Source organism: Canis aureus, chromosome 28, assembly GCF_053574225.1.
Source record: "Canis aureus isolate CA01 chromosome 28, VMU_Caureus_v.1.0, whole genome shotgun sequence".
In the NCBI taxonomy this organism is placed as follows: domain Eukaryota; kingdom Metazoa; phylum Chordata; class Mammalia; order Carnivora; family Canidae; genus Canis; species Canis aureus.
In genome coordinates, this window is record NC_135638.1 from 5,454,238 (window position 1) to 5,479,479 (window position 25,242).

Here is a 25,242-nt window from a genome sequence, read left to right on the forward strand (position 1 = left end):
TGAAATCCTTGGTAAAGAATCAAAGAATTATTCACTTCCATCTAATGCAATATTCTAATGTAGATTTATTTTAATTTTAAAATCACTTTAAAGCGACAACTTGCAGGAAGAGGCTAATATTCTTTTATTCTGAAACACTTAGGTTTCCTCTGAAATATAATTAGAAAGGCCTTGCCTTTTTCTTTTCACCTTTGTTTCACTTTTTTAAAATGTGCAAATTTGAGATTGCTTGAGAGAATCTTTTCAGTGACCAGAAAATAAATTGACTTTTGGTGTAAGGGGTAAGTTATTTACTACGTACTCCAGTACTTCTTACTTAGAAACTGTCCAGTAAATAAGGTGTATTTTTAGTGATCCTCTCCTGTCCGCTACCTGGCGAAGTCTAAAGTTAGAAATGGTGCCTTAGTTTAAAGTGGGGCAAAGTTTCATCTCACTTAGAACTATGTTCTGCACTAGCCTAGAGTTTTATTGAGTGTTAGTTCAGGTTGAGATCACAGAATACCATACACTGGGTAGCTTAAGCACCAAGCATTTATTTCTCCCAGTTCTGGAGGTTGAGAGGTCCAAGATCAAAATGCCAACAGATCCGTGTCTGGAGAGCTGTCGTCTTCCAGGTGGCCGAGTGCTGACTCCTTGAATCTTCCTCACATAGTGGAAAGAGAGCACGAGAGCTTCCTCTTTCATTCCTTTATTTATGACACTAAACTCATGCATGAGGGGTCCACTCTCCTGACCTAATAACCTCCCAAAGGCCCCACCTTCAAATGCCTCTACCTTGGGGTTTAGAGGGTCTACCTGAATTTTGAGAGGACGTAGACATTCAGTCCATTGCACTAAGTTAGAGTTCTTGAATACATTTGGGCAGTCTATTAAATTTTGGAAACTCCTTGTGTCCTTGCAAAGTTTAGGGTTGGCTGTGGATTGGCAGGAAAACATGATGCCTACCCGGACAGAGACCTTACACCTCATGTATAACCCGCTGTAAGATTGGATTAACTTTTCATTTTATTTGCCAAGGATTCTGAAGCCCACTGGAAGCCGGGTTCCCGCAATGGGTGGAAACAGATGTGGCACATTTGGGAGCAGCTACCTGACAGCCTCGATAGGGGTGTGCACCAGCCGTGGTGCTGAGTAGGGTCTTGCAGAGGCTTGATTTTGTGATCTGCTGAAGCTAATGCCACATTTAGGAGATTTTTTCAAATTGATTCTTGAATCAAAGTCTGCTTCGCTGAGGCCATGTCGTTAAGGGAAAATAGAGCCCAAACATGGTGAAGTGCACCTGCTTCCAGTTTCCCAGTACTGTGGCAAGCCCGTTTCCTATTAAGATCCTTTCCTATTATTTGGTGAGCATCAGTCTCCATGATTCTTTTATTCTATTTTATAATGCCTACATTTCCTCCTGGCTCTGCTCAGCATCTTTAATACATTTCATTCAGTCAGTCATCCTTTCAAATATTTGAATGCCTATTATAGTGTTCCAGATGCCTGGGAGCTTATGTTCCAGTTAGAGGCACATACATCGAGCACTATAATTTCAGAGTGAAGAAAATAAAGCAGCACATGAGGATGGAGAGTAACTGGCCACATGGGGAGTGTTTCAGATTGCTTCAGGAAAGATACCTCAGAGATGACAATTGCTCAGAGGCCTGGAAGATTAGCTGGAATCAACCACTGGAAGACAAAGGAAGAGGGTGCCAGGCAACTGGGACAGCAAGTATAAAACGCACTGTTTCAAAACATAGAGGGCAGGGGGGTAGAGCTGAAGTGTGGCAGCAGGGATTGAGGGACTGGACCAGGGAAGATGACACTGCGTAGGTCACCGTCAGAGATGTGGTTGCATTCTGAGAGTAATGGGAAGGCATGGAGGGTTTGGAGCATAGGAGAGACATGAAATACTTAGTTTTTAAGAAAATCTTCCTGGGGGTGCCTGGGTGGTTCAATCCGTTAAGCATCTAGCTCTTGATTTGGGCTCCGGTCATGATCTCAGGGTGGTGAGACTCAGCCCTGCATCGGCCTCTGTGTTGGGCGAGAACCTGCTTAAGATTCTCTCTCTCCCTCTGCCCCTGCCCCCATCTCTTAAAAATATGAAGAAAGAAGGAAAACGAACCTGGTTGGCATGTGGAGAATGGAGAACTGGATTATTGGGGAAAAATAAGAAGAGACTAGTAAAATATGATACTAATTGGGAGGCTCTTAATGTGGATGGTGCTCTGAACCAGGGTGGAAGTGATGGAAACGGTGGGACGTGGATTCAGGACATATGTAAGCCTCGAACAGCAGGACTTGCTGATGGATTGCATCAGTGGGAAGAAAGGAATCACAAATCTCCAGAAATGACCCCAGCAATGAGGAAAAAAAATTTTTTTTTTTTTCTAAGATAGACGAACAGGAGTTAGGTATGTGGGGCAGGGGGAAGAAGGACAGTGGAAATCAATATTCTGTTTTTAGACACATTAAGCTTGAAATACTTTTAGCCCTCACTTCATTGGAGGTATCGAGTAGGCAGTTGGACACACAAGTCTGGAGCGTGAAGGGACATCAGGGCTGGAGAGTAAATGTTGCTCACCAAGTATTTATCATCCGTGTACTAACACTTCACTGTGGCAAGAGGTGATGATCTCAATTTCCCATTTATTCCCAAGGACTCTGCATGTTGTTTTCAGGAATGTCAAACTTTTAGGGTAGAGCATTCTGTTAAAGTCTTGCAAGATTGCCAGATGGATGCAGATGTTAGCCGGATGACTACAGATGTTAGAGAGGAGAGCTAGCCAGATGGATGTTCATAACTCTCTTTGAGGGCGGTAAGCAACTATCTGGGAAGGGATCCAAATGGGGGAAAAGCAGACAACACTGGATCCAGCTATGAGCTCAGCTACTGTGTGTTTTACTTTTATAAGGATGAAGAGATGTTGCATACACTGGGAATGGCATTCCTTTAATAGCTCATAAGAGGAAATACATTCTACCTACTATTTTCTGTTCTTTTAAGAGAATTTCTCTATGTGGGTTGGGGGTAGGGAGATACATTGGAGTTTGTGTTGCTTTGGCACTTTTCTAGATTCTTTTCTTTCCCTGATTGATGTAAAGTGAATTTCTTTTTCTCTGCAAGAATTTTTAAAAAGCGAAAAAAATAGAAAGCATGGCTCCTCTTGGTGGCCTTCAGGTGAGTTTCTCAAGCACTGTATAACTAAATCCTTCTAGAGTCTCAGGGATGAGCTCACCACCAGTTACGGTTTAGCCTGTGGGACCTGCCACTTGAGTTCTCTCTGCCAGTGGCTAGCTGTTGACCTTAGAATAGTTATTCTACATTGCTATGCCTCAGTTTCCTACCTGAGAAGGAATGATTTAGTATGTTCCTTTTTGCTTTTTTGTTCTATGCCAGTTTTTCTTGGTGAGGGATCTGGACACACCTAGGAAAATATAGCTATAACTTTATAGGTGGTTGTCATGTTACCTCCCTCTTTTACTTCCACGGTCCCTCTGTCACTGAAATCCCTCTCCTATTTTCCTTTGAAAATTGGGAAGACAATATGTTGAACATCAAGGAGTATTATGTGACTCTTTTAGGCATTGGAAGCCCAAATGGCACGCAGTATTTTCTTCTGTAGGATGTATTTGTACGTGCCACATGACTGGTTAGGGCATTGTATCAAACCACGTGTTTGTAAAGGTAATGACAAAATCTTTCTTTCTCCCATACGTTGTCAAGTTGAGATATTTAAGCTTGGTAGACTCATAATAGGGATTTTAAAACAGGATACTTCTTGTACGAAAGCCTCTAATTGTTCAACATTTGAACATGTGATTTCTACAGAGGGAGAATTTAGGGGAAGGTATGTGACAAGATGAAATTTTATAGTTTCGGAGATTTAAGTGCTAAGATTTCACAATCCAGAGGAAAAGCAACACATGGAGGTGATAGTAGATTTAAAGTGAGAAGACTTGCACAAACACCTGAGTTGTTATTAATCTTAGGCCATAGGATGTTTCCCCAAAAAAACACTGATTTCTACTGAGCTGAATGAATTATACCCATTAATACAAAAGTATTTCAAAAATGCATAGGAAAACCATTTTTTGAATTTATATTTATAAGTATATTTATATTATATTTATATATATTTATATTTATATTATATTTATATATAAATAGTATTTTCAAATTTATATCACCAGAATTCTATTCTGGTGATTCTCTATGTAGAATACTTTGCCATGCTCAGTAAAAGAGTATTTGCATTTACTACCAGCCCTAAATTAAGACATAAGTTGTTGTTAAAGCTACCAGACATACCCGAATACAAGATGACCTAAGTGCCATATTTTAGAGCCTGCCCCACATCTCTGTGCAGGTCCATGTACTTACACCTTGCATTTCAGTGTGTTTGATTCGGTCCATTACTCCGGCCTGTCAAGGATTTAATGGGAGGGATCCTTCCTGTTCTGAAATGGAAAACACATCACTGTGCATATATGGTTTTACTTAAGACCATACTCGTTGCCTCATACTGGTATCATTTATTAGCCACTTCTAGTGTTTTCAAGGTAAGGGTATACTGTTTACTTCCTATGAGTAGATGAATAGGAAAGGGGTTTTGGAAACTAAAACATTCAAATTCTACCCATCCATCAAAGCCTTTTTTCTTTCGTAGAATCCTTTCTAATCTCTATTACTGGAAGACATATGTTCTCAAATATCTCTCCACATTTCCATTGTATGGAAGTATCCCTTGATATTTCCATTGTATACTGTTTTTGTTTTTTGTTTTTTTTTTGAGAGTATAGAAAGTGTGTGAGAGAGAGAGGAGAGAGTGAGCATGTGTGAAGGGAGTAGAGGGAAAGGGAGAGGGAGAGAGAGAATCTCAAGCAGGCTCCATGCTCAGTGTGGAGCCGGATGCAAGACTTGATCCCATGACCCTGAGATCATGACCTGAACCAAAATCAAGAGTTGAACGCTTAACCAACTGAGCCACGTGGAGATGCACCTCCATTCTATATTTTAACATTTATGATGTATATGAGCCCCTCAAAGGAGACAGTGAAGGAGATAGGATTCCTGTATCTTTCATCGCCGTGTCCCTTACATAGCCCCTGGCAAATGATCTAATACATCTAGGCACTCAACAAATATCAGTTGAATGAATGAAAGCAAGGAAGGATGGCATGATGGGGATTTTGAAGTCACTCGGGGAGTGAAGCTTTTGCAGCTCGAGTAACAGGAGAGTAAAAGACAAAGCGATCCCGCAGAGCAGATAACCAGATGTCCTTCCATGTTAGAAATGCCCGCATGGCAAAGGAGGGAGCTCCAGGGCTGTACCCTCTGCTGGCTATAATGAGGAACTTACTCTCTTGGGTTAACTTCTGGAATTCTTTAGCAATCTCTGTATTTTGAAATGAAAGTTAATCCATGAGATAAAAATATCTAAGCACTAGAATTTAAGGGACTTATTCACTAAATATCTTTATACATTCATTGTATGCTTAGAAAATATTGTGGTGAGAAGTTCATTTTATTTCATCTATGTGTCTGATTTTGCTTAGATTTATGGTGCATATGTGCCAGATTCGAAAATTGCTGAACTATTGACTTCATCTGGAATCTTTTAATCCCTAGGTCATTTTTCGAATGGGTGAAATATTTTAAGATAGGAAAATACTGAGTATAATGTTGTCATTCATCTAATTATGTCGGACCTTATTTGTTTGTTTGTGTGTTTATATATTTTAAGTAATCTCTGTGCCCAAAGTGGGGTTTGAACTCACAACCCTGAGATCAAGAGTGACATGCTCTACCAACTGAACCAGCCAGGTGCCCCTAATTATGTTGGACCTTACTTTTTGTGCCATGCTGTTTCATATGTTTAAGCAAATAAAAGTACAAATCTGGTTGAACTTTTTCCTTTCCCATGTATTGAGGTCATTTTACCTCCTTATAGTCTCTCTTTTCTAAAATGTCTTGTAACAAATTTGAGACACAATTATATTTGAGTTCATTTTATAACCAATTTATAAATACTTGTAAACTGTAAGTTATCGCTTAGTTGTCTTAAAGGGGTGTCTCTTTTTCTTTTAGAAATGCACAGTCTTTAGAAATGTAGACATGTGGTGAAAATGAGCTGTCTAGAAGAGTGACAGAATGGGAATTCTTTACCTTCTTAGGCTATGGGAGTTTCTCGAGGCAAGTGCATTTTTTTTTTTTTTTTGCCCTGGGAGCGCCAGTTTGTTTTTCTGTACTGAAAGTAGGTGTCTCTATTTTTCTTGAAACAACATGCCTTCTTGGAAGCAATATTGCAAATAACAAATTATGAATGCAGCCATGCTTATAAACAATATGATTTCACAAAAATCATGTCAGAAAAAAATTGCATTTTGGGGGGAAATAGAGATAAGCGCAGTAATTGATAAAGAATTGATAAAGAATTGATAAAGTAATTGATAAAGAATACATAACTTATTCACCGTCAATACTTGAAGAAAGCACTAGTGCCACAGGTGAAATGCATTATTAAAATGAGGCAGAAATATTGCCTTATGAGAAGTAGAGAAGCCGGAGCAGAAGCTTTTGTCATCCAGGAATTGGTCATTGGCAGGTCATCGGGCATTTCTTGCCAGCATCTCCAATTATGTGGCAGTGTTTTGACACAGCCCAAATGCCTGGGATCACTAAGGGAGGGGAAGACAACAGATTAATAGCTCAGGGTGGAATTCAGTGCTCATGACTGCCTGTTAGATAAGAACGCCCGGTTTGCTGGTGCCTTGGGTCCTGCCATGGGCACACAGGAGCCCTTGCAAGCAATATTGGAGGCATTTGGGATGTAGACTGATACTGGTTCCAAGCTGATATTACAGCCACACTCAATAAGGTTTGGCTGTTTTTCTAGAGCTGCTGTGTGGAGAAAGGATTTAATGGTAACAATTTAGAGAAAGGTTGCAGTATTGGAGGAGAGCTCAAGTGTGCTAGAATGACTGTACCACCACCCTCCTCTCTCCCGCTGCCACCACCCCGCACCCTGACACACACACTCTGCCTGAGTCAGAGTTAGATGCCCTCTGCTGTGCTCACAAAGCCCCTGTGCGCATCCTTATCAGAGCTCTTACCACACCAAGTTGTACTTGCCGTCTCACTGCCTTTCTGCCAGTAAGAACTCAGCTCTTTAACCCCGGGAGCCTGTCTCCTTCCCCTTGATGTTCCTGATATACATCTTGCACTGTGCCTGGTACACAATAGGTGCTTGCAACCCACTGAATGCTCACTAACTCCTGGGACCCCCCCCCGCCCCCAACACACACCCCTAGCATGCCTGGCTGGCTGCTACTTTTCTCCTGATTTTAGCTGAAGGCCTCTTGACTTTCTCTGGCATCAGAGCTTGAGGCGGGGCTTATATCACACCTTCTCAGTTACAAAACTAGGTTTGCCCCGGAGCAGCAGTCCAACTTAGCAAATGAGCAAATCCATGTAGTAGATGGATTTGCACACTTCACTGCAGCATTCTAGCTCCCTAAGCCTTTGGGAAGCCCTTCTCCTGTACATGCTGGGGACGTTCTGGCATCACAGCTCCATGAAGTGTCTGGCCAGGTCTCCCCAACAGACAAGTAAACCGATAGAGAGCTACTTCCAGCTTTAAAACAAACATCGAATCCAGAGCATCTGACAAATGCACCCATATGATTAAATTTGGCTCAACTCAGTGTTATATTCCATCCTCTCTGGTTTAACACTCTTAGGATCTACCCCCACACATATTCTCCACGTTTCTGACAATATATATTTCCAAACCCTTGCAATTCTCTTGGTGTATAAGCTGCTTCTCCCTGAGTCATGCTCTCTACTTGTCCTCCTGGAACATGTTGAGATCTGAGCTTAGTTATGGATGAGGACGAGTCTTAAGGAGAATGGCTGTCAATAGTGAGATAACAGCAGTTTTCCTGTGAGGGAAGGCTCATCTCTTCAAACGCAAGAAGAAAAGCTGCTTTCTACTCATAAAGGAGGCTAAAAGTGACTCAAGGGTTCTCAACTCCGCTTGGCCCTATTCCATGTTTCAGGGGTCCACTCGTTTGCACAGTGTTCCAGCTTTTACATGAAAGCATGGTAAGGCTGTGGATTTACCTGACATTATAGTTTTGCAATCTATACAATTACATCTGTGTTTGATTTACAGCAGTGTAAGCCCTGTGACAATTGGAAGTAAGGGATATTTGAGGGCTACTATAGAAGTTCTCTGGTTCTCTGACCATAACTTAAGCGTTTAAAGACCTGAGCTTCTCCTTTTGTTTCTGCAAATGCTCCAGTGTTTTCATGGGAATCCAATCCTATATCACAATCTGAAAATCTGAATAATAATTGTTGCTTCTGTAATGGTCTAGTGAAGGAGCCACAAACGTCACAGTCATCTGCAGGGGATAATCGGATTCATCAGGGTGCTGCTGCGCGTCACCAGTCACTGCCATACTGTGTCCCATGGTAAAAGAGCTCAGCACTGCATTTAAGCACAAGGCATGACCAAGCCATTTCTCCAACCCTATGTTTAAAAAAAGATTTATTTATTTGAGAGAGAGAGAGAGAGAGAGGGAGAGAGAGAGTGAGCAAAGGGAGGGGTAGAGGAAGACAGTGAGAATCTCAAGCAGACTCCCCACTGAGCACGAAGCCAACGTGGGGCTTGATCCAATGACCCTGAGGTCATGACCTGAGCCAAAATCAAGAGTCGGATGCCCGGCCAACTAAGCCACCCAGGTGCCCCCTCCAATCCCATTTTTGAGGGTCAGTTTCCTGGGATTATACTTGGCATGAGTTTTTGTGTCAGTTAAGACCTAAAGATAGAAACCACTCATATGAATATAATAGATTAGGTATGAAGTTGTTACCTAGGTAACTAAAAGGTACAAATACTATCCTGAGGTGCCAAGTAGGTAATCAAATGCAGGAAGCAGCTACCATGAGGTCTGGGCCAAAAGTACAGAGGGAAGTGATTGGAGTCACTAAGATGTAGTCATTTAGAGGTGGGGTCCTATGGAACTGAGACATGACTTCTAAGAGGCACCAGCCAACTGGTCCTGATGTCCCTGAGCTCTGGAGAAAGACTTTGTACACCTGGGAAAAGGGCTGTCAATCCCTCCTTCCTCCCTGAACCTTGTCGGCTCCCTTTGTCACCTCCTGTGAATGCAGCCTGCAGCCAGCTGGCAAAGCTACAGTGTGGTCTGCAGAGTTCCAGCTCAGGCATGACAAAGCAGAGGAAGGTAGGTTGGGAGCTAAGGGTCAGTAACCTAATAGGTAGCACGTTTACCTTCCATGCTGACATCAGCCAGATGGAACCTTCTGAGGATGTCATGGTTCTAGAAGAACCCAGGAGTCTCACAGAATAGATTTATGCCTGTGGTTTCACAGAGGGGAGGAACAGAAGGTGGTCCTCCCCCTTCTCGGTGCACACCTGCAGGGGAGACGTCTTACCCTGGAAGCAGAGAACCCACCCAGCCAGGCTCACTGTCCCTCATCCATGGTCTCCACCAAGATCCTAAGGAGGAGAAAAAGCTGGCGGGGCTTTCTGCACAGGCTGGTCCTTTATGCTTTTCTTGCTCATGCTGTAATCAGAGTGTCCTAAAATATCTCTCATTTTAATTGGATGTCGTTTTTCAATTTTGATACCACATCTTTCTTTGTCAAGGGCCTGAAGGGGTGAATAGAAAGTGTGCGTTGGTGAAGTAAGTGAATTAAACTGGAAAATATTGCCACTGAAGAGACTTGGAAAGGAAGAACTGAGCTAAGAGAGAGGTCAGAGCAATCCAGCAAAACAATTTGAACCTTTAAAATGCTGGAGGATATATCTGGTAAAAAAAAAAAAGAAAAAAGAAAAGAAGTCTGGATTAATACACTAGGATGAATTAGCAGGATGAGGGGTTTGTTTGGCATAAAATAGACAAATTAGGTGTTGATGGTGGGAAAATGTAATTTGATCACCTGTGGGTTTACAGGATAATAATGGTTCCTTTGGAGGGTTTCAGGAAGACCATTATGTATGCCTCGTGATCCATATTCTTTCATTTTGTCTCTTTTACGAGTCTCAGTTTTTCTATGAAGTTTTCATTACCATGAGTGGATTCTTTTTTTATACTCTGTCTGATTTTTTTTTATTTTCCATCTTCTTTCTCCTCATCCTCTTCCCTTTTAGCTCAGATCTGATTCTTGTCTGTGTGTTTCTACAGAATTCTCACTCGTCATTACATATTTTGCTTGCATTAAATTATTCACTGAGGGAGACAATGGTTATTGTGGAGAAACCTCTGGGAGTGGAGTCAGCTCTTGCCTTTGCTGAAGGCTGGATACAAATCTGTTCAAAAGTTAGAATCTCCAGGCCTCGGTTTTCCATAGGTTGAAGAAATTAGACTCTGTAATTCCTAATATTGCTTGAATTTCTAACAGGGAATATAATTCTGGAATTTTGAAGGAATGTTTCAGGACTGGGGACTCCTGGTCTAACAAATACTGCTCACATGGAGGAAAAGAGATTTTTCACTTAGGCAAACCCCATGGAGAAAACGACCATTGTTTAAGTAATAAGTCTCTTCCAAAATGAAGACTTTTTGTGACTCTTGATATCTAAGGATCCTGAGTTCTGAGATTACAGTGGGCTTTTTATCCAGGCCAGAAATTTGAAATAGGTGTGATAGTTGTGATCTGTTGACTTTTAGAGTGAAAAGAGAGAGAATGAACAATCTAAATTGCCAGTTGTCACTAACAGTAGAATGTATGTCTGCAATTAAAAGTCCCTTACAAAAAGGAGGTGGGGTTATAGGTGAAGGGTTGTTTTTTTTTGTGTTGTTTTTTGGGGTTTTTTTTTTGAGGGAGGGAGGTTAAAGTACAAGACATATCTCTGTATCAGCTTAGGGCTGAAGTAATGGACAGAAAATTGAGACAACAGGCCTGGAAGCACTGTGTAGTGGAGCAATTAGGCTGCAGCATCTGTCATTCTATTGATCTCTTGGATTGATTCCATTTATCTGGTGGGCCAGGCCAGTGTCTCCCGACTACCTCCCCTCTGTCAGTGCGTATTTGGAGGGTGTTCCTCTGTATAGTAGAGACCCTTTCTTCAGGGAGACTTACTTGGATGTTAGGACCCAAGCTCCTTCCTCTTCAGTGAGAGCAGCAGAGAGATAGATGTGTCTGAGTGATTCCCTCGTCCATCCATCCATCCATCCATCCATCCTTCCTTCTTTCCTTCCTTCCTTCCATCCACTGATTCAATGAATAGTCACTGAGCATCTCTCATAGACCAGGCACTGTGACAAGCACTGGTGAGTCAGTCCCGAACAAGCCCAACAGACTTTGGTCTCATGGAACTTAGAGCATCTCCCATCTTAAATTTCTGATCTTTCTTCTTTCCCCTTCCCTCCCCTCTCAAGCCTCCAAAAGATTCAAGTATATTTTTGTCATAATCAAAAGCTATTTTTTTTTTGATGGTTAAAGATTATGTGTGGCACAAATCCTAGAGAAAAAATTCACGGGGTTTTGTTGGCTGTGATGCACTGTAAATGCTTTTTTAAGGTCCCCTACTGGGATTTTTAGATTCCTTGGAGCAAAGCTTTGGCCTGTTGAAGTAGGTGAGCTTTACTGGCCATTTATGTATACGGCAGTGTGTGGCCTCCTCCCCTCATCCTCAATGACTTGTTTTCTTTGTGAAATTCTCTTGTCTTTAAATTTCTATTCTGTCATATTATGTAAGATAGACACCTGGAAATATGGGAGAACTACTTTATGTTACTTCATAAGAAAAAGGCCAGCGAAGAAATGGCTTTTATTAATAATGCTACTAATTATTAATATAACATTTATTATTATACACCAGGCAGTGTGTCTAGAATTTCTAGTGAGGTATGTATTTGTTTTTCCAGAACAATATCTTCTTTATTGAGATCTGATAAAGTAATCTGCAAATTGCAAGGGCTCCAATGTACTGTTGACTCATTGTTCCTTTAACCTGTTTTTTTTTTTTTTCTTGATTAATACATGACAAGCCACTCTGGATCAACTTCAAATTCTTTCAAGGATTTAGAGCTATTTTTATAATTTAAGACATCTATAGATTCTTTTCAAGTTTAGTACTTGGCAGTGTTCTGGTACACGCCTCCCAGAAATCTATGTGTATTGTCATTTCAAAGTGGCCTCTTTTGGAGCCTGACTGCTGTGGACTTCAGCTTATTGTGAATTATTTATTATTATTTTTAAAAAAGATTTATTATTTGTTTTAGAGAGAGAGCATGTGCATGCAAGTGGGGGGGAGGGGCAGAGAGAGAGCATCTCAAGCAGACACCTGCCCTGCTGGGGCCCACGTGGGGACTCGATCCTACAACCCTGAGAGCATCACCTGAGCTGAAACCAAGAGTCGGAGACTAAACAGACTGAGCTACCCCAGGTGCCCCTTATTATGAATCACTTAAATGAGTAGCACTTATTGCTAATCCTTTGCTAGTCTAAAAAAATTCTATATGATAAACCTCAAGGATGCCAGATAGTAATATGTGGATTTTAAACATACCATGTGTGCTATACTTTAAAAATGCCAGAGTTCAGAATCTAATTCAGTGGATAGAAAATCTCTGTTTCAGAAATAACTCTTCAGTTCCCTTTAGAAATCCCATTCCAGGGGCACCTGGGTGGCTCAGTCAGTTAAGCATGTCTTAGGTTCAGGTCATGATCCCGGGGTCCTGGAATCAAGCCCCAAGTGAGGCTCCCTGCTCAGTGGGGAGTCTGCTTCTCCCTCTCCCTCTGCTGCTCCCCCTGCTTGTGCTCTCTCTGTCAAATAAATAAATAAATGCAATCTTTTAAAAAAAGAAATCCCATTCCAGAGTAGTATATCTAGATTCCTTTTCTCAAACCTTCACAACAATATATACCTCTGGTAGATGGGCATGATTCTGAAACTGAGCTTCCGTCCTTTACACAATCAGGCAAACTTAGGATTCAAAATACTGTGTGTGTGTGTGTGTGTGTGTGTGTGTGTGTGTGTTCTAGCAATTTTCTTTTCTTTTTCTTTTTTCTTTTTTAAGATTTTAGTTATTCATGAGAGACAGAGAGAGAGAGAGGCAGAGACACAGGCAAAGGGAGAAGCAGGCTCCATGCAGGTAGCCTGACATGGGACTTGATCCCTGGTCTCCAGGACCAGGCCCTGGGCTGAAGGCAGGCGCTCAACTGCTAAGCCACCTGGGCTGCCCCTTTTGTTTTCTTTTTAAAGGTTTATTTATTTATTTATTTATTTTAGAGAGAGAGAAAGAGCACAGAATGGGGAGGGACAGAGGGAGAGGGAGAGAGAGGATCCCAAGCCGACTCCCTGGCGAGGATGGTGGATCCTGACCCAAAACCAAGAGTCAGATACTCAACCAACTGAGCCACCCAAGCGCCCCTATTCTGGCAATTTTCAAACACACACAAAAGTAGTTAGAGCAGAATGACCTTCTGTGTCATCATATTTCTTCATTACCAACATTTTGCTAATCTTGTTTCATCTCTTAACCCATTTTTGTCTTAGAGAATTTATTTATTTATTTTTAAAGATTTTATTTATTTATTCATGAGAGACACAGAGAGAGAGGCAGAGACACAGGCAGAGGGAGAAGCAGGCTCCATGCAGGGAGCCCGATGTGGGACTTGACCCCCAGACCCAGGATTAGGCCGTGAGCCGAAGGCAGATGCTCATCCACTGAGCTGCCCAAGCATCCCTGTCTTAGAGAATTGAAGCTAACTCCCAGACATCATATTTTTTACTCATAAATACTTAAGTACATTTTCTGAATTTTTAATGTTCAGGTTAAAAATTTGAGATACAAATGTGTTGTTTGTTTTTGTTTTGTGTCTGAAATTAGCTTTGTTCCATGTCGGTAAGTTTAGTTTTCCTTCATTCACTTTTGTCTCTCCTTAACTGCCACCAGAAATTTTTGTTGTTGTCATGGCCAGCGGTTACATACTGGCCCCTTTGTAAACACAGCATGGCAACTGCACACTTTATGGGTATGTATAAGTGATTTTAAAACTTTGCTCTCGTTGACTATTTCTCTTTCTTGGTAATCAGATCATGAGCGGGAAGATTTTTACTTTAGGCATGAATCATCACTTTCCCATTATAAGCTCTATGAGTTTATGTAGGAACAGAGTGGGTATGTTGAGTATAGTCTGGTAAAAGGAAACTGGATCATTTGGGCAGACCAAGGCAAACATGAACGAACGAATGAATGAATGAATGAATGAATTTAAAGATCTTATTTATTTATTCATGAGAGACACAGAGAGAGAGGCAGAGACACAGGCAGAGGGAGAAGCAGGCTCCCTGCAGGGAGCTCGATACAGGTCTTGATCCTGGGACCCCAGGATCACACCCTGAGCCAAAGGGAGACACTCAACCACTGAGTCACCCAGGCACCCTGGCAAACACAATTTAGATTTTATCAGAGTAAGAATTATTCTACTTCACAATGTAGTCCCATGTGTGTTGCATGCTCTGAAACTTGGATGAGTTGGCTAGCTTTAAAAACATAAATACAAGAATGAGGTCATTTTTGATAGTTCCTGCCTTACTTCTGTTCCCTGTGATACCACTGGCTCTGATGCAGTGACTGGTAACCTTTTCAGCGGAACTTCCACCTCCGTATACAGCCATCGCCAGTCCTGATGCCAGTGGTATTCCAGTAATAAATTGCCGTGTGTGCCAGTCTCTCATCAACTTGGATGGCAAGCTTCACCAGCATGTGGTTAAGTGCACGGTTTGCAATGAAGCTACGGTAAGTGGGGCTTTCCATTAATAAAGCCTAAACTGTTAGCTGACATCTTCTCTCTAAGGGAGATACTCCAGTAGTGTTCCTGAGAAAGGTAGATGTGGGCTTGATACAGATATGGCCATATTTTCTCATTCTCTTTTATCATACAAAGATGTCTCCAGGTATTTAAAGCTAATTCCATTACAAAAATTTCCTGGTGAATTGAAATATAATGCCATTTGGCCCTTTACTTTCTAACATGAGACTGACCCTAGTCGGGTATTTATAAGTATCTTGTCTATCCACATCACAACTAAATCCATTTTGATTTTCACAAAAATGATGACATACCAAATTTCACTTTAATGCACGCTTTGCAGCTTACTATGTCAAAAATTATTTAAATTTTCTTTACATCTATAGGATGTTGTATGGTTTTTCTGGGCTTAAGTTCATTCATTTATTATTGATATCTGTGCCAATGTGTTTGCAAATAGCTTGGCATTTAATTCTATTTGCTTGATGGTAATTTAGAGAAATGTTCAAAACTTTTGAAGGGCACTTTTTTAACTGAAACTTAAGAAGAACAACTACATTTTAAGTAATAGTTTTACAGTTTCAAGTAATGACCTCCTAAAGTGTATACTGGTTAGATTAAATATATTTCCACTTTTATGGTTAGGCTTTATTTTTAAAATTTCAATCTCTTGCAAAATATGCAATTAAACATTAAATTTAAATATTAAAATAATATTTAATTGCTGGTATTTGTGTATTTTTCCTTTTCAGAAAAGCCTTAAAAAAAGTCAACCAGAGATTATTGTGCCTCTCAGAGCCATGAAACCTATGTACTGGGCTTTATACATTTTATAAAAAAGTCATAAAATAAAACCTTAAGTCATGAAACAACATATTTCATTGTAAATATGTATTTTTCATAAGAGACATCATTTGGAGATGAACTTTACTGTGTAAATAGAGGCGATACCTACAAAACCAGATATTTTCTTTCTTTCTTTCTTTCTTTCTTTCTTTCTTTCTTTCTTTCTTTCTTTCTTTCTTCTTTCTTTCTTTCTTTTCTTTCAAGATTTTTTTTATTTATTCATGAAAGACAGAGAGAGAGAGAGAGAGAGAGAGGCAGAGACCCAGGCAGAGGGAGAAGCAGGCTCCATGCGGGGAGCCCGACGTGGGACTCGATCCCGGGTCTCCAGGATCACGCCCTGGGTCGAAGGCAGGCGCTAAACCGCTGAGCCACCCAGGGATCCCAAAACCAGCTATTTTCTTTTTAGGTTGAACACTCACTGGCAAATTTAGCATTAACCTCCATGGTGCTCATTTTGGAGCTAGCAACCAAATAAGAGTTGTCAGGCATAGATGGCAATTAAAAAATAATAATAATAAAAAACACAACAACCCAGTACTTTGGATTTGATGTTAGTGTTGATTTTTTTCTCTTATTCGGTCACCCCTACAAACTTTTGTTCTTTAATGAGTAGAAAAAAAGTTTTAAAGCCTTCGATTTACCCTTGGAAGTGAACAGAACAAGCTATGGATTTAGCCAACAGCCTCAATCTGGCTACTCAGAAGTTCATTACACTGGAACAATAGGATTTGGGTATAAATAAGCTATTTCTGGACACAGAGTAAGTTATGCTGACATTTTTATATCATTAGAACTCCTGTTAAATAAGGAAATATAAGTATTTCTCAATATTCTACAGAAAATGAATATTTTCTCTAATATTTAATCTAATAATTACATTGCCTTGTGTGGAATCAGTTATATTACAGGGAAGGAAAAGAAGGGAAAATGTGTGTGAAGAGTGCTTTAACAGATGACTTGCCAATGTTTGCAATGTGATATGATCTTAAATTTATGAGTGAAGATGTGTTAGGCAACTAGCAGCTTCTCTGGAGAAATTCTGGGTTGAAAAGAAGAGGTAAATGGACCAGGGTCCAACAGAGCAGCTCCCTTCTGTTCATGGTCACTATCCCTTGCTCAGTTTCACTGTAGTTCATCCTCATGTCACCTAAAACAGGAGATCACTGTGTCTGTTCTCCTGGGTAGCCAACTCTGGTTGGATCCTGACATTCCTAAGGAGATTAAAAAAATGAAATATAACAAAGCAAAAAAAACACAGCTAATGAAGTCCTTATTTCAGTAGATAAAATTGGGAGAGGAAGGAGAGAAGGTGGGGGAGAGAAAAGATGGACAGATTTTAGAAAGACTTAGGGAATCCAGAATTTCAAATAAAGGGAAAAAGCAATTTCTAGGACAAGTTAATAGAAAAGTTGAGACGTTCTGGAGGAATAGTAGAGGTAACTGGCTGTGTGATTGATTATGAGTGAGATCTGGAAGCTGATGAACTGGGGTTTGCATCCTAGTTCTGCTACTTGGTAGCTATCAAGATAAGTCCTTGGGACTTACCTTCCCTACCCTGTGGTTTCCATATATAGAATGGTATTATAATAATAACATCTACCTAATAGGGTTGCTCTTGGGATTACAGGGGTAAAGTGCCCAGCACAGCACCAGACAAATACAAATTCATTTTACTAAGTAAGAATATTAGAACTTATGCATAAAGACAATGCCATTTTCACCCCTGTTTCCCTGAAGATCAGACATGGGAGGCATGGGCGGGCACTAAAGACCAGTTCTAGTTCATTAGCCTTGTTTTGTAAATGAGGGAACTGAGGTCGAGAAATAGGTAGGAATAAAAAAAAAAAAAAAAAGTAAAAAATCTTGTCATGTACCAAGTACACATTTACTTAATTGGAAAATTTGGATACACAGGAAATAACCCAAGTTCTGGTTTCTTGATATTTTAGATTGGCTAGTAATACTTTCTGGATGTTTATAAATTTTAGATATTCAGGTTTTATCTGTAATATAATTTAATAAATTGTTGATGACTTATTGCTAACTTTTATGTATTTCTAACATATTTATTTTTCTAAATAAATAAAAATTTATTTACCTAAATTTTTAAATCTTTTTTTGAAATATCTTACAGATACACAGAAAAGTTACAGAAATAATAGTACATATTATCTACAGAGAATTCCCACAGACCCTGTACTCACATTCCCCAAATGCATTAATATTTTGTCACATTAGCTTTCTCTAAATAAATAAATACATAACCTTTTTTTTTTAAAAGATATTTTAGGGTAATTGCAGACATGAGGCCCTTCTACCCCTAAACATTTTAAGGGGAATTTCCTTAAAAAAAAAAGGACATTCATTTATATAATCATAGTACAATGATCAAATGCAGGAAATTAACATTAATACAATGGCTATTATTTGATCTTTGGACCTAATTCATATTTGCTCAATGACTCCATTAAAAAAAAAACAACCAACAATATGATCCAGAAGTGAATCTAGAATTCCATGTTGTATTTGGATACTGTCTCTTTAATCTCCCTTAATCTGAAACGTAGTCTTTGTCTTTGATTGCCTTGACGTTTTCAAAGAGTACAGGCAAGGTGTTTTGTAGAATGTTCCTTAGTTTGAATTTGTCTGTTATTCCCTAATGATTAGATTCAAGCTATACATTTTTGGCAAGCATGCCCAGGAGTGATCATCTAATCCTCTCATTGCCTCATAGGTTATCTACATTACAAGCCTAAGTCCTTATTTAAAGGAGTGTTTTCCTTGGTGTTTATTCTTGCTTTTAAATTTTCTGTAAAGTTTTAAAAAATGGTAGCATTAAGAGTTATTGCAAGTTGTTTGCTTTTAAAAGACGTAATAAAATTAATCACTTTTTATATTCTAGACAGAAAAAAAAAAGTTCAAATTTGTTATATACTCCTCTTTGCTCACTAGTTTGCTCTTCCCAAAGAGGTGCAAGAACCTTTAGTGAATGTTTGCACCTGGTAGGACAGATAGTTGACTTTGGTCTTAAAACTTTAAAGGGAAAACAATTCTTTTTTTTTTTTTTGGGGGGGGAAAACAATTCTTGTGAACTTAAATTTTCTTCTCATATTAAAAGGGCATTGCAAGCTAGTTTTGAAATAAGCCCTTCACAATTACATCTCTGCAGCCCCAGAATTTCTTAGAGTGCTTGCCAACATTTGAGCTATTTAACACCATGTATGGTGCATTTTTCCTTTTTTTTTTTTTTTTGGTGCATTTTTCCTTAACCAGTACTTTGGTAGCACTATGGGGAACCTAAGTTTTTAAGGAACCACTTCCTTTTTATATACAAACAAGCTTTGGCAATCTGTCCTTTGGTTAATTTGCTGTGTTTGCATTTTCTTCCCTTATCTAGCCAATCAAAAACCCCCCAACAGGGAAGAAATATGTTAGATGCCCTTGTAATTGTCTCCTCATTTGTAAGGACACATCTCGGCGAATAGGATGTCCGAGACCTAACTGGTAAGAGATAAAAATTCATTCATTCATTCATTTGTTCATCCAACAAGTACTTATTGAGAGATCATTATGTGCCAGGCTTTGTTCTGAGTCTTTGTTCTTAAAATAATTACAGGGCCAAGATTATTATTTTTTCTTTGTTGAAGGAATGATGTGATTAGTTTGAAATTAATGGTCACAGGTATTTGTAAGATATAATATTATTGAATGAGCAATGAAAGTTTTCTTGATGTTATATAAGTACTTAATGCCCTGTAATAAATTAGTGACTCCTTAAACTTATTTAAAAGTAACCACTTATCCTCATTGTTATGTATATAGTGAAGTTCTTAAGAATACTTCTAATAAAGGTATTTATGAGCTCCCTAGTTGCAACCTGCAGACCTTTGTTATCTGAATAAATGGAATAAACCCTTTCTGTAAGGCATGTAGTCAAGTGTTTAAACAGTTACAAAGAAGGTGTTTCTAAAAAAAAAAAAAGAAAAAAAAAAAAAGGTGTTTCTAAGAACACTATTTGCAAGCCACTTCTTGCGTGGGTTATATCAGTGAAGGGAGGTGAACCCAACTGTAATATGTATATGAAGTGATTAAGATCAATTCAAATAAAGATGTTTCAAAAAAAAAAGAAATAAAAAAAAAATAAAATTAACCACCTAGTTTACCTTTTATGTAATTCATCATAACCTGGAAGTGTTTTAGTCATCGTGTCCCTCACTGCGTGCTGTACTAGTCTCTGCTGAACATAATCTATGCACTAAGTTCTGGAGCTTTTTGCCTTTATCAACTGCCATTATAGATATCCCCAGATAGAAGTATATCAAGACTTTAACTCTGTTTTTTCTGTGATTTCTACCTCTTTGACCATTATATGAATTGTTTGCAACCCCATCTGATGGTAGACTGGGGAAGAGAAAGGAAAAAACCTCTCATTTTCCTTTTTGCCCAACTCTGGTTAAATAGACATCAAAGAATACCAGGCTACCCAGAGAAATTTTGTTGTGACTCAGCACTTTGGTACCTTCATGGCACATGCATATTTGTTGATGTAGCATATTTTAACTTGTGTAGTCTCCTACCAAACTCAACTTGTCTATCCTAGATAGAGAAGGATAAAAACTATTCTGATTTGAATTTGTAAGAACTTGGAAATGGCAGTGAAATGGTTCCAAAGGCCATTGATTAGAACCAACTCCATAATATATGATTTCCATCACAAATATTTAAAAATCCTCATTTTTTTTTGCTTTTGAAATATTGATTATTGCTACTTTCTGTGAATTTGGCTTTAAAGCCTGACAATATGTAAAACAAGTATAATCTATTTCAAAATCCTCATTTTTTTTTGCTTTTGAAATATTGATTATTGCTACTTTCTGTGAATTTGGCTTTAAAGCCTGACAATATGTAAAACAAGTATAATCTATTTCCAGTGCTATGCCATATATTACAGGTTTTTCCCTCAGTCCATTTATGGAATAGTAAAGCTGTTTCCTTTCTCTCTACAGTAGACGCATAATTAACCTGGGCCCGGTAATGCTTATTTCTGAAGAACAACCTGCTCAACCTGCATTGCCAGTCCAGCCAGAAGGTACAAGGGTTGTCTGTGGGCATTGCGGAAACACATTCCTGGTAAGTAACCAGACATTTGCCATAGGGACATCAATATGTCATAGGGACATAAAAGTAGGTCATGATCACATATTCAACTACTGCTCATGGTCTTACAGTTTTATCTGAGTGCAAATTAATCAGAAGATTAAAAGAAAACCTTTTTAAGAAAGACAGTTAATCAGAGGTGCAGCTAGGATATACTGCATATTTTGCGAATTAGATAAAAGGCACATCCTCTGATTGGTTCATTTGCTAAAAGGGGCCTCTCTGGGTAGGCTAATGAGAAACAGTGCCCTTTCCTTCTGGGCTTAGCAACATGGGTGTCTTGGCTTGGTGCGTGGCTAAAACTCTCACCTCCTTAGCAGAAAACAAAGTGCAAAGTCTCATGTAGTGGCCCAGTTTCACAGTTTCTAGATTCAAGAATAATTCTTCTTATAATGCATCAAATGTTTTCTGATTTTTAAAAATTAAACTTGGAGTCAAGGGAGTTAACTCTGATGTACATAATTAGATAAAATACTTTAAAAAAAACAAGAAGGTATAAGTAGTAAGATAGGAGTAAGATAGGAGCAAAAGTGACAGGAGTTCTTATTTTACTACTTTTAACTTTAACCCTAAGTTGATTTTTAAAAGTTAATTTCATAATGCTTTACTCTGTCAGGAAGATTTCCTTTTGTTATTCAGCCTTCATAAGGAGACAAAACATTTTCCTTAGAACCTAAGTATTAATGAAAACTTCCAGAGTATGAACACGGGCAGGGCTGAGGTCACAGTCTTCCATGACAAGATCTCCTGTTTTGGGATAAACTAAGAGATGAACCTGTTCAAGAAAGTGTAGATAATTTGCTTTTTTCCCTTCTGATTTTTATTTTAGTAGAATGATTCATGTACATAACTTCAATGTCAAGTAGGATTGTAAAGCTTATAGGGAAAATAATGGTCATCCCTATATACTGTCCCCTAGTTACTTTGAACTCTTTCAGCTGCTCTGCTGGTATTTACCAACATGTGTTGATTGATTGATTGATTGATTGATTGATTGATTTAAGATTATCTATTTTTTCATAGAGACAGAGAGAGAGAGAGAGAGAGAGGCAGAGACACAGGCAGAGGGAGAAGCAGGCACCATACAGAGAGCCTGACATGGGACTCGATCCAGGGTCTCCAGGGTCATGCCCTGGGCTGCAGCCGGTGCTAAACTGCTGCGCCACCAGGGCTGCCCCCAACATGTGTTTAAATCCTTTGCTTATCCTTTTTTTTTCTCTTTAATTAGGCAATTTTAGATATTACCTATTACCCTGTACAATGGAGGTTGAGGATTTAGCATTCATAGCACCTTTCCCCCACTCATAGTCTTTCTCTTGACTCCATGGTCCCGGTAGAGTTTTAATATTTTATTCAGTTAATACTTAGTGTTTACATTTTTTTATGATTACGTAAATTATGTTTACAGCTGAGCAAAGTAATATACTATATTTCAGTACTGTATGGTTTTTAAAATTTTTTTGAATTTGTTAATAATTGTCTGTCCTCCTTTTGGGGCACCTGGCTGGTGCCCTGGCCAGTCAGTAGAGCATCCAAATCCTAATCTCCAGGTCATGAGTTTGAACCCTACATTGAAAGTAGAGTACTTAAAAAAAGAATAATTGTCCCTCTTCCTTTTGAATTTGTTTAATTTCCGATGTACAAATCATTAATTCTTCCCATACTCTTTCATAGAACTATAAAATTGCTATCAATATAGTCAAACACATCAGGGAATCTACTATTATTATTGAAGTTTCTTGCTATACAATTGCCACCATGGGATTTCTCTTCATCATTATCCTAGGAATTCCTTTTTCCTTTTCCTGTATTGGATTCTGTGCCATCCTCACAGTCTTTAGTTTATTCTTTCATTTTGGTGTAGTACATCCTTTCATAGCTTTCTGAGAAAAGATGCAAGGAAGTAAATTTGAGACCTTTTACTTAAACAGTCTTTCTTTCTTTCTTTCTTTCTTTCTTTCTTTCTTTCTTTCTTTCTAAGATTTTATTTTTGGTGGTGGGGAGAGAGACAGAGAGAGAGTGCACATGAGCAGCGGGGAGGGGCAGAGGGAGAAGAAGACTCCCCACTGAGCAGGGAGCCCAGTGTGGGATTTGATCCCAGGACCCTGGGATCATGACCTGAGTTGAAAGCAGACACTTAACTGACTAAGCCACCCAGGCACCCCTTAAACAGTTTTGAATCTAATCTCACATTTACTTTATAATTTGTCCAGCTGTAGAATTATAGGTTGCTAATTGCTTCCTCTCAAAAATTTAAAAGGCTTTTCTCCATTGATGATGAGAAATTCAACTGCTACTCTGATTCTATGTCCTTTCTATCTGACTTTTTTTCATTTTCTCTTTCTTCTTTCATTTTCTCCAGTGCTCTGAAATTGCATTATAATTTGTCTTAGAATGGATAAAGGAAATGTCATACATGCACACAGAGGAATATTGCACAGCCATGAAAAAGGATGAGACCTTGCCATTTGCAGCAACATGAGTGGACCTCAAGGGCGATATGCTAAGTGAAATAAGTCAGATAGAGAAAGACAATGATTTCACTTATATGTGGAATCTATAAAACAAAACATGAACAAACAAATAAAAAAGCAGAAACAGACCCGTAAATACAGAGAACAAACTTATGGTTGCCAGAGGGGAGGGGTGTAGGGGTTGAGTGATGAAGGGGAGTGGGAGAAAGTGTTCCAGTTATGGAATGAAGAAGTCATGGAATAAAAGGCACAGCATAGGGAATATAGTCAATACAGTTGTTCACTTGAAACTAATGTAACATTATATGTCAACTATACTCAAATTTAAAAATGTGAAGAAAAAATGTGTCTTAGGGAAAATATGTTTTAACTCATTGTCTGGGTACTTAGTGGGCCCTCTTATAGTCCACATTATTTTCTTTGTTCGTTCTTTCTAGAATCCTTTATATTAGATCATCTGAATTATTGCCTTTCTTCCCTTTCCTTCCCTTTCTTTTTCCCTTCCCTTCCCCTTTCCTTTCCCTTCCCTTCCCTCCCCTCCCCTTTCCTTCCCTTTCTCCTTCTCCTTCTCCTTCCCTTCCCTTTCCCTTCCCTTTCCTTCCTTTTTCCTTTCCCTTTGTTTTCTTTTCTTTCTTTCTTTCTTTCCTTTTTTTTTTTTTTAACATTTTCTTTATAGATTTCTCTCCTTTAGTTACTGGGAAACTTCCCCAATTATGCCTTCTAAACTTAATTCTAAATTTTAATTTCAGATTATTTAACTTAATTTTTAATTTTGAAGCGTTTTCCTCTGTTCTATGGTTATTTTCTTCCTTTTCCTAAAGAGCATTCTCTTCTCTATGGCATCTTTCTGAAACTATTAATTCTGTCTTTTTTTCTGAAGTATTATTCTTCTTTATGCCTTGTCTCTGTTTTCTGTTTTCTCCCCCACTTTTTCTTTTTCTTTTCTTTTCTTTTTTTTTTTTTTTTTTTTTTTTTTGGTGATAGAGATTTTACTGACAGGTTCATTTATATTTGAGGGTTGGTCACTGATTGAAAGCTGTACTCATGCAGCAGAAGTTAAGCTCCTTCCTTCCTTCCTTCCTTCCTTCCTTCCTTCCTTCCTTCCTTCTTTCCTTCCTTCCATTTCCTCCTCCTTCTTCCTCTTCCTCTTCTTTTTCTTCTCCTTTTTCTCATTTCTTGAAGAACTGTCAACTCTTAGTATCAAAAAGTCTTTTTTTTTTTAAGATTTTATTTATTTAACAGAGAGAGGGAGAGAGAGCAAGCATAAGCAGGGGGAGGGACAGAAGGAGAGGGAGAAACAGACTCCCTGCTGAGAAGGGAAGCCGGATGCAAGACTCCATCCCAGGACTGGGATCATGACCTGAGACCAAGGCAGACACTTAACTGAGCCACCCAGGTGCTCCTCAAGAAGTCTACTTTGAGGGCAACTTTCTCTGGGAAACAATCCTCTTGTTTCTTGTGAGTAATATGCTGGGAGACAGCATTTGGGAGTTAAGAAAGATAATGAGAAGAAGGTCTCATCCAGTGTTCAAACCACAGACTTTAACTTAATTCCCTTCTTTTTAGGATGTTTTATCTTGCCTTCTGCTATGCCTGGTGTTTCTAAGTCTATAAGCTCTCTAGTACAGTTTCTTTTCAGAATAAATTCCTCTTTTCTTGCATGCACTGGGGAGATGAGGCTTTCTGGTTTTGTCATGTGTAGGGGAAGAGTTTACAACTGACACTGCTGCTTGTGTCACTATTTCTGGCCCCATCTTGGAAAACGTGTAATGGCCTCAATCGCTCTGTCTTTCGTCAGTGTGAACCAGCTTTGCATTGACATATCTCTTGGCAGACAACTTTCAGCATCCCTTTCACTAAGCCAGCTGCCAAGTCTCCGCTAGCTTTCCATTGTCCAAAAATTTGAGGCCATTTCTCCTCTTTATCCTTATGGTATTACATATTTTTAAATTCATTTACTATCATTTTGGCCAAGTTTGGGAAAGAAAA

The 25,242-nt window shown here is 39.1% G+C and overlaps 1 protein-coding gene across 1 annotated transcript in view; it reads left to right on the forward strand.

Annotated features, from left to right (window-relative positions):
- PIP4P2 (phosphatidylinositol-4,5-bisphosphate 4-phosphatase 2) overlaps nt 1-25,242 on the forward strand; it is a 55,113-nt gene that overhangs the window by 7,034 nt on the left and 22,837 nt on the right. Inside the window, exons 2-4 of the mRNA XM_077876305.1 lie at nt 14,615-14,763; nt 19,020-19,126; nt 20,629-20,752. Of these exons, the coding sequence (XP_077732431.1) occupies nt 14,615-14,763; nt 19,020-19,126; nt 20,629-20,752 (380 nt within the window). The remainder of the gene's footprint in view (nt 1-14,614; nt 14,764-19,019; nt 19,127-20,628; nt 20,753-25,242) is intronic.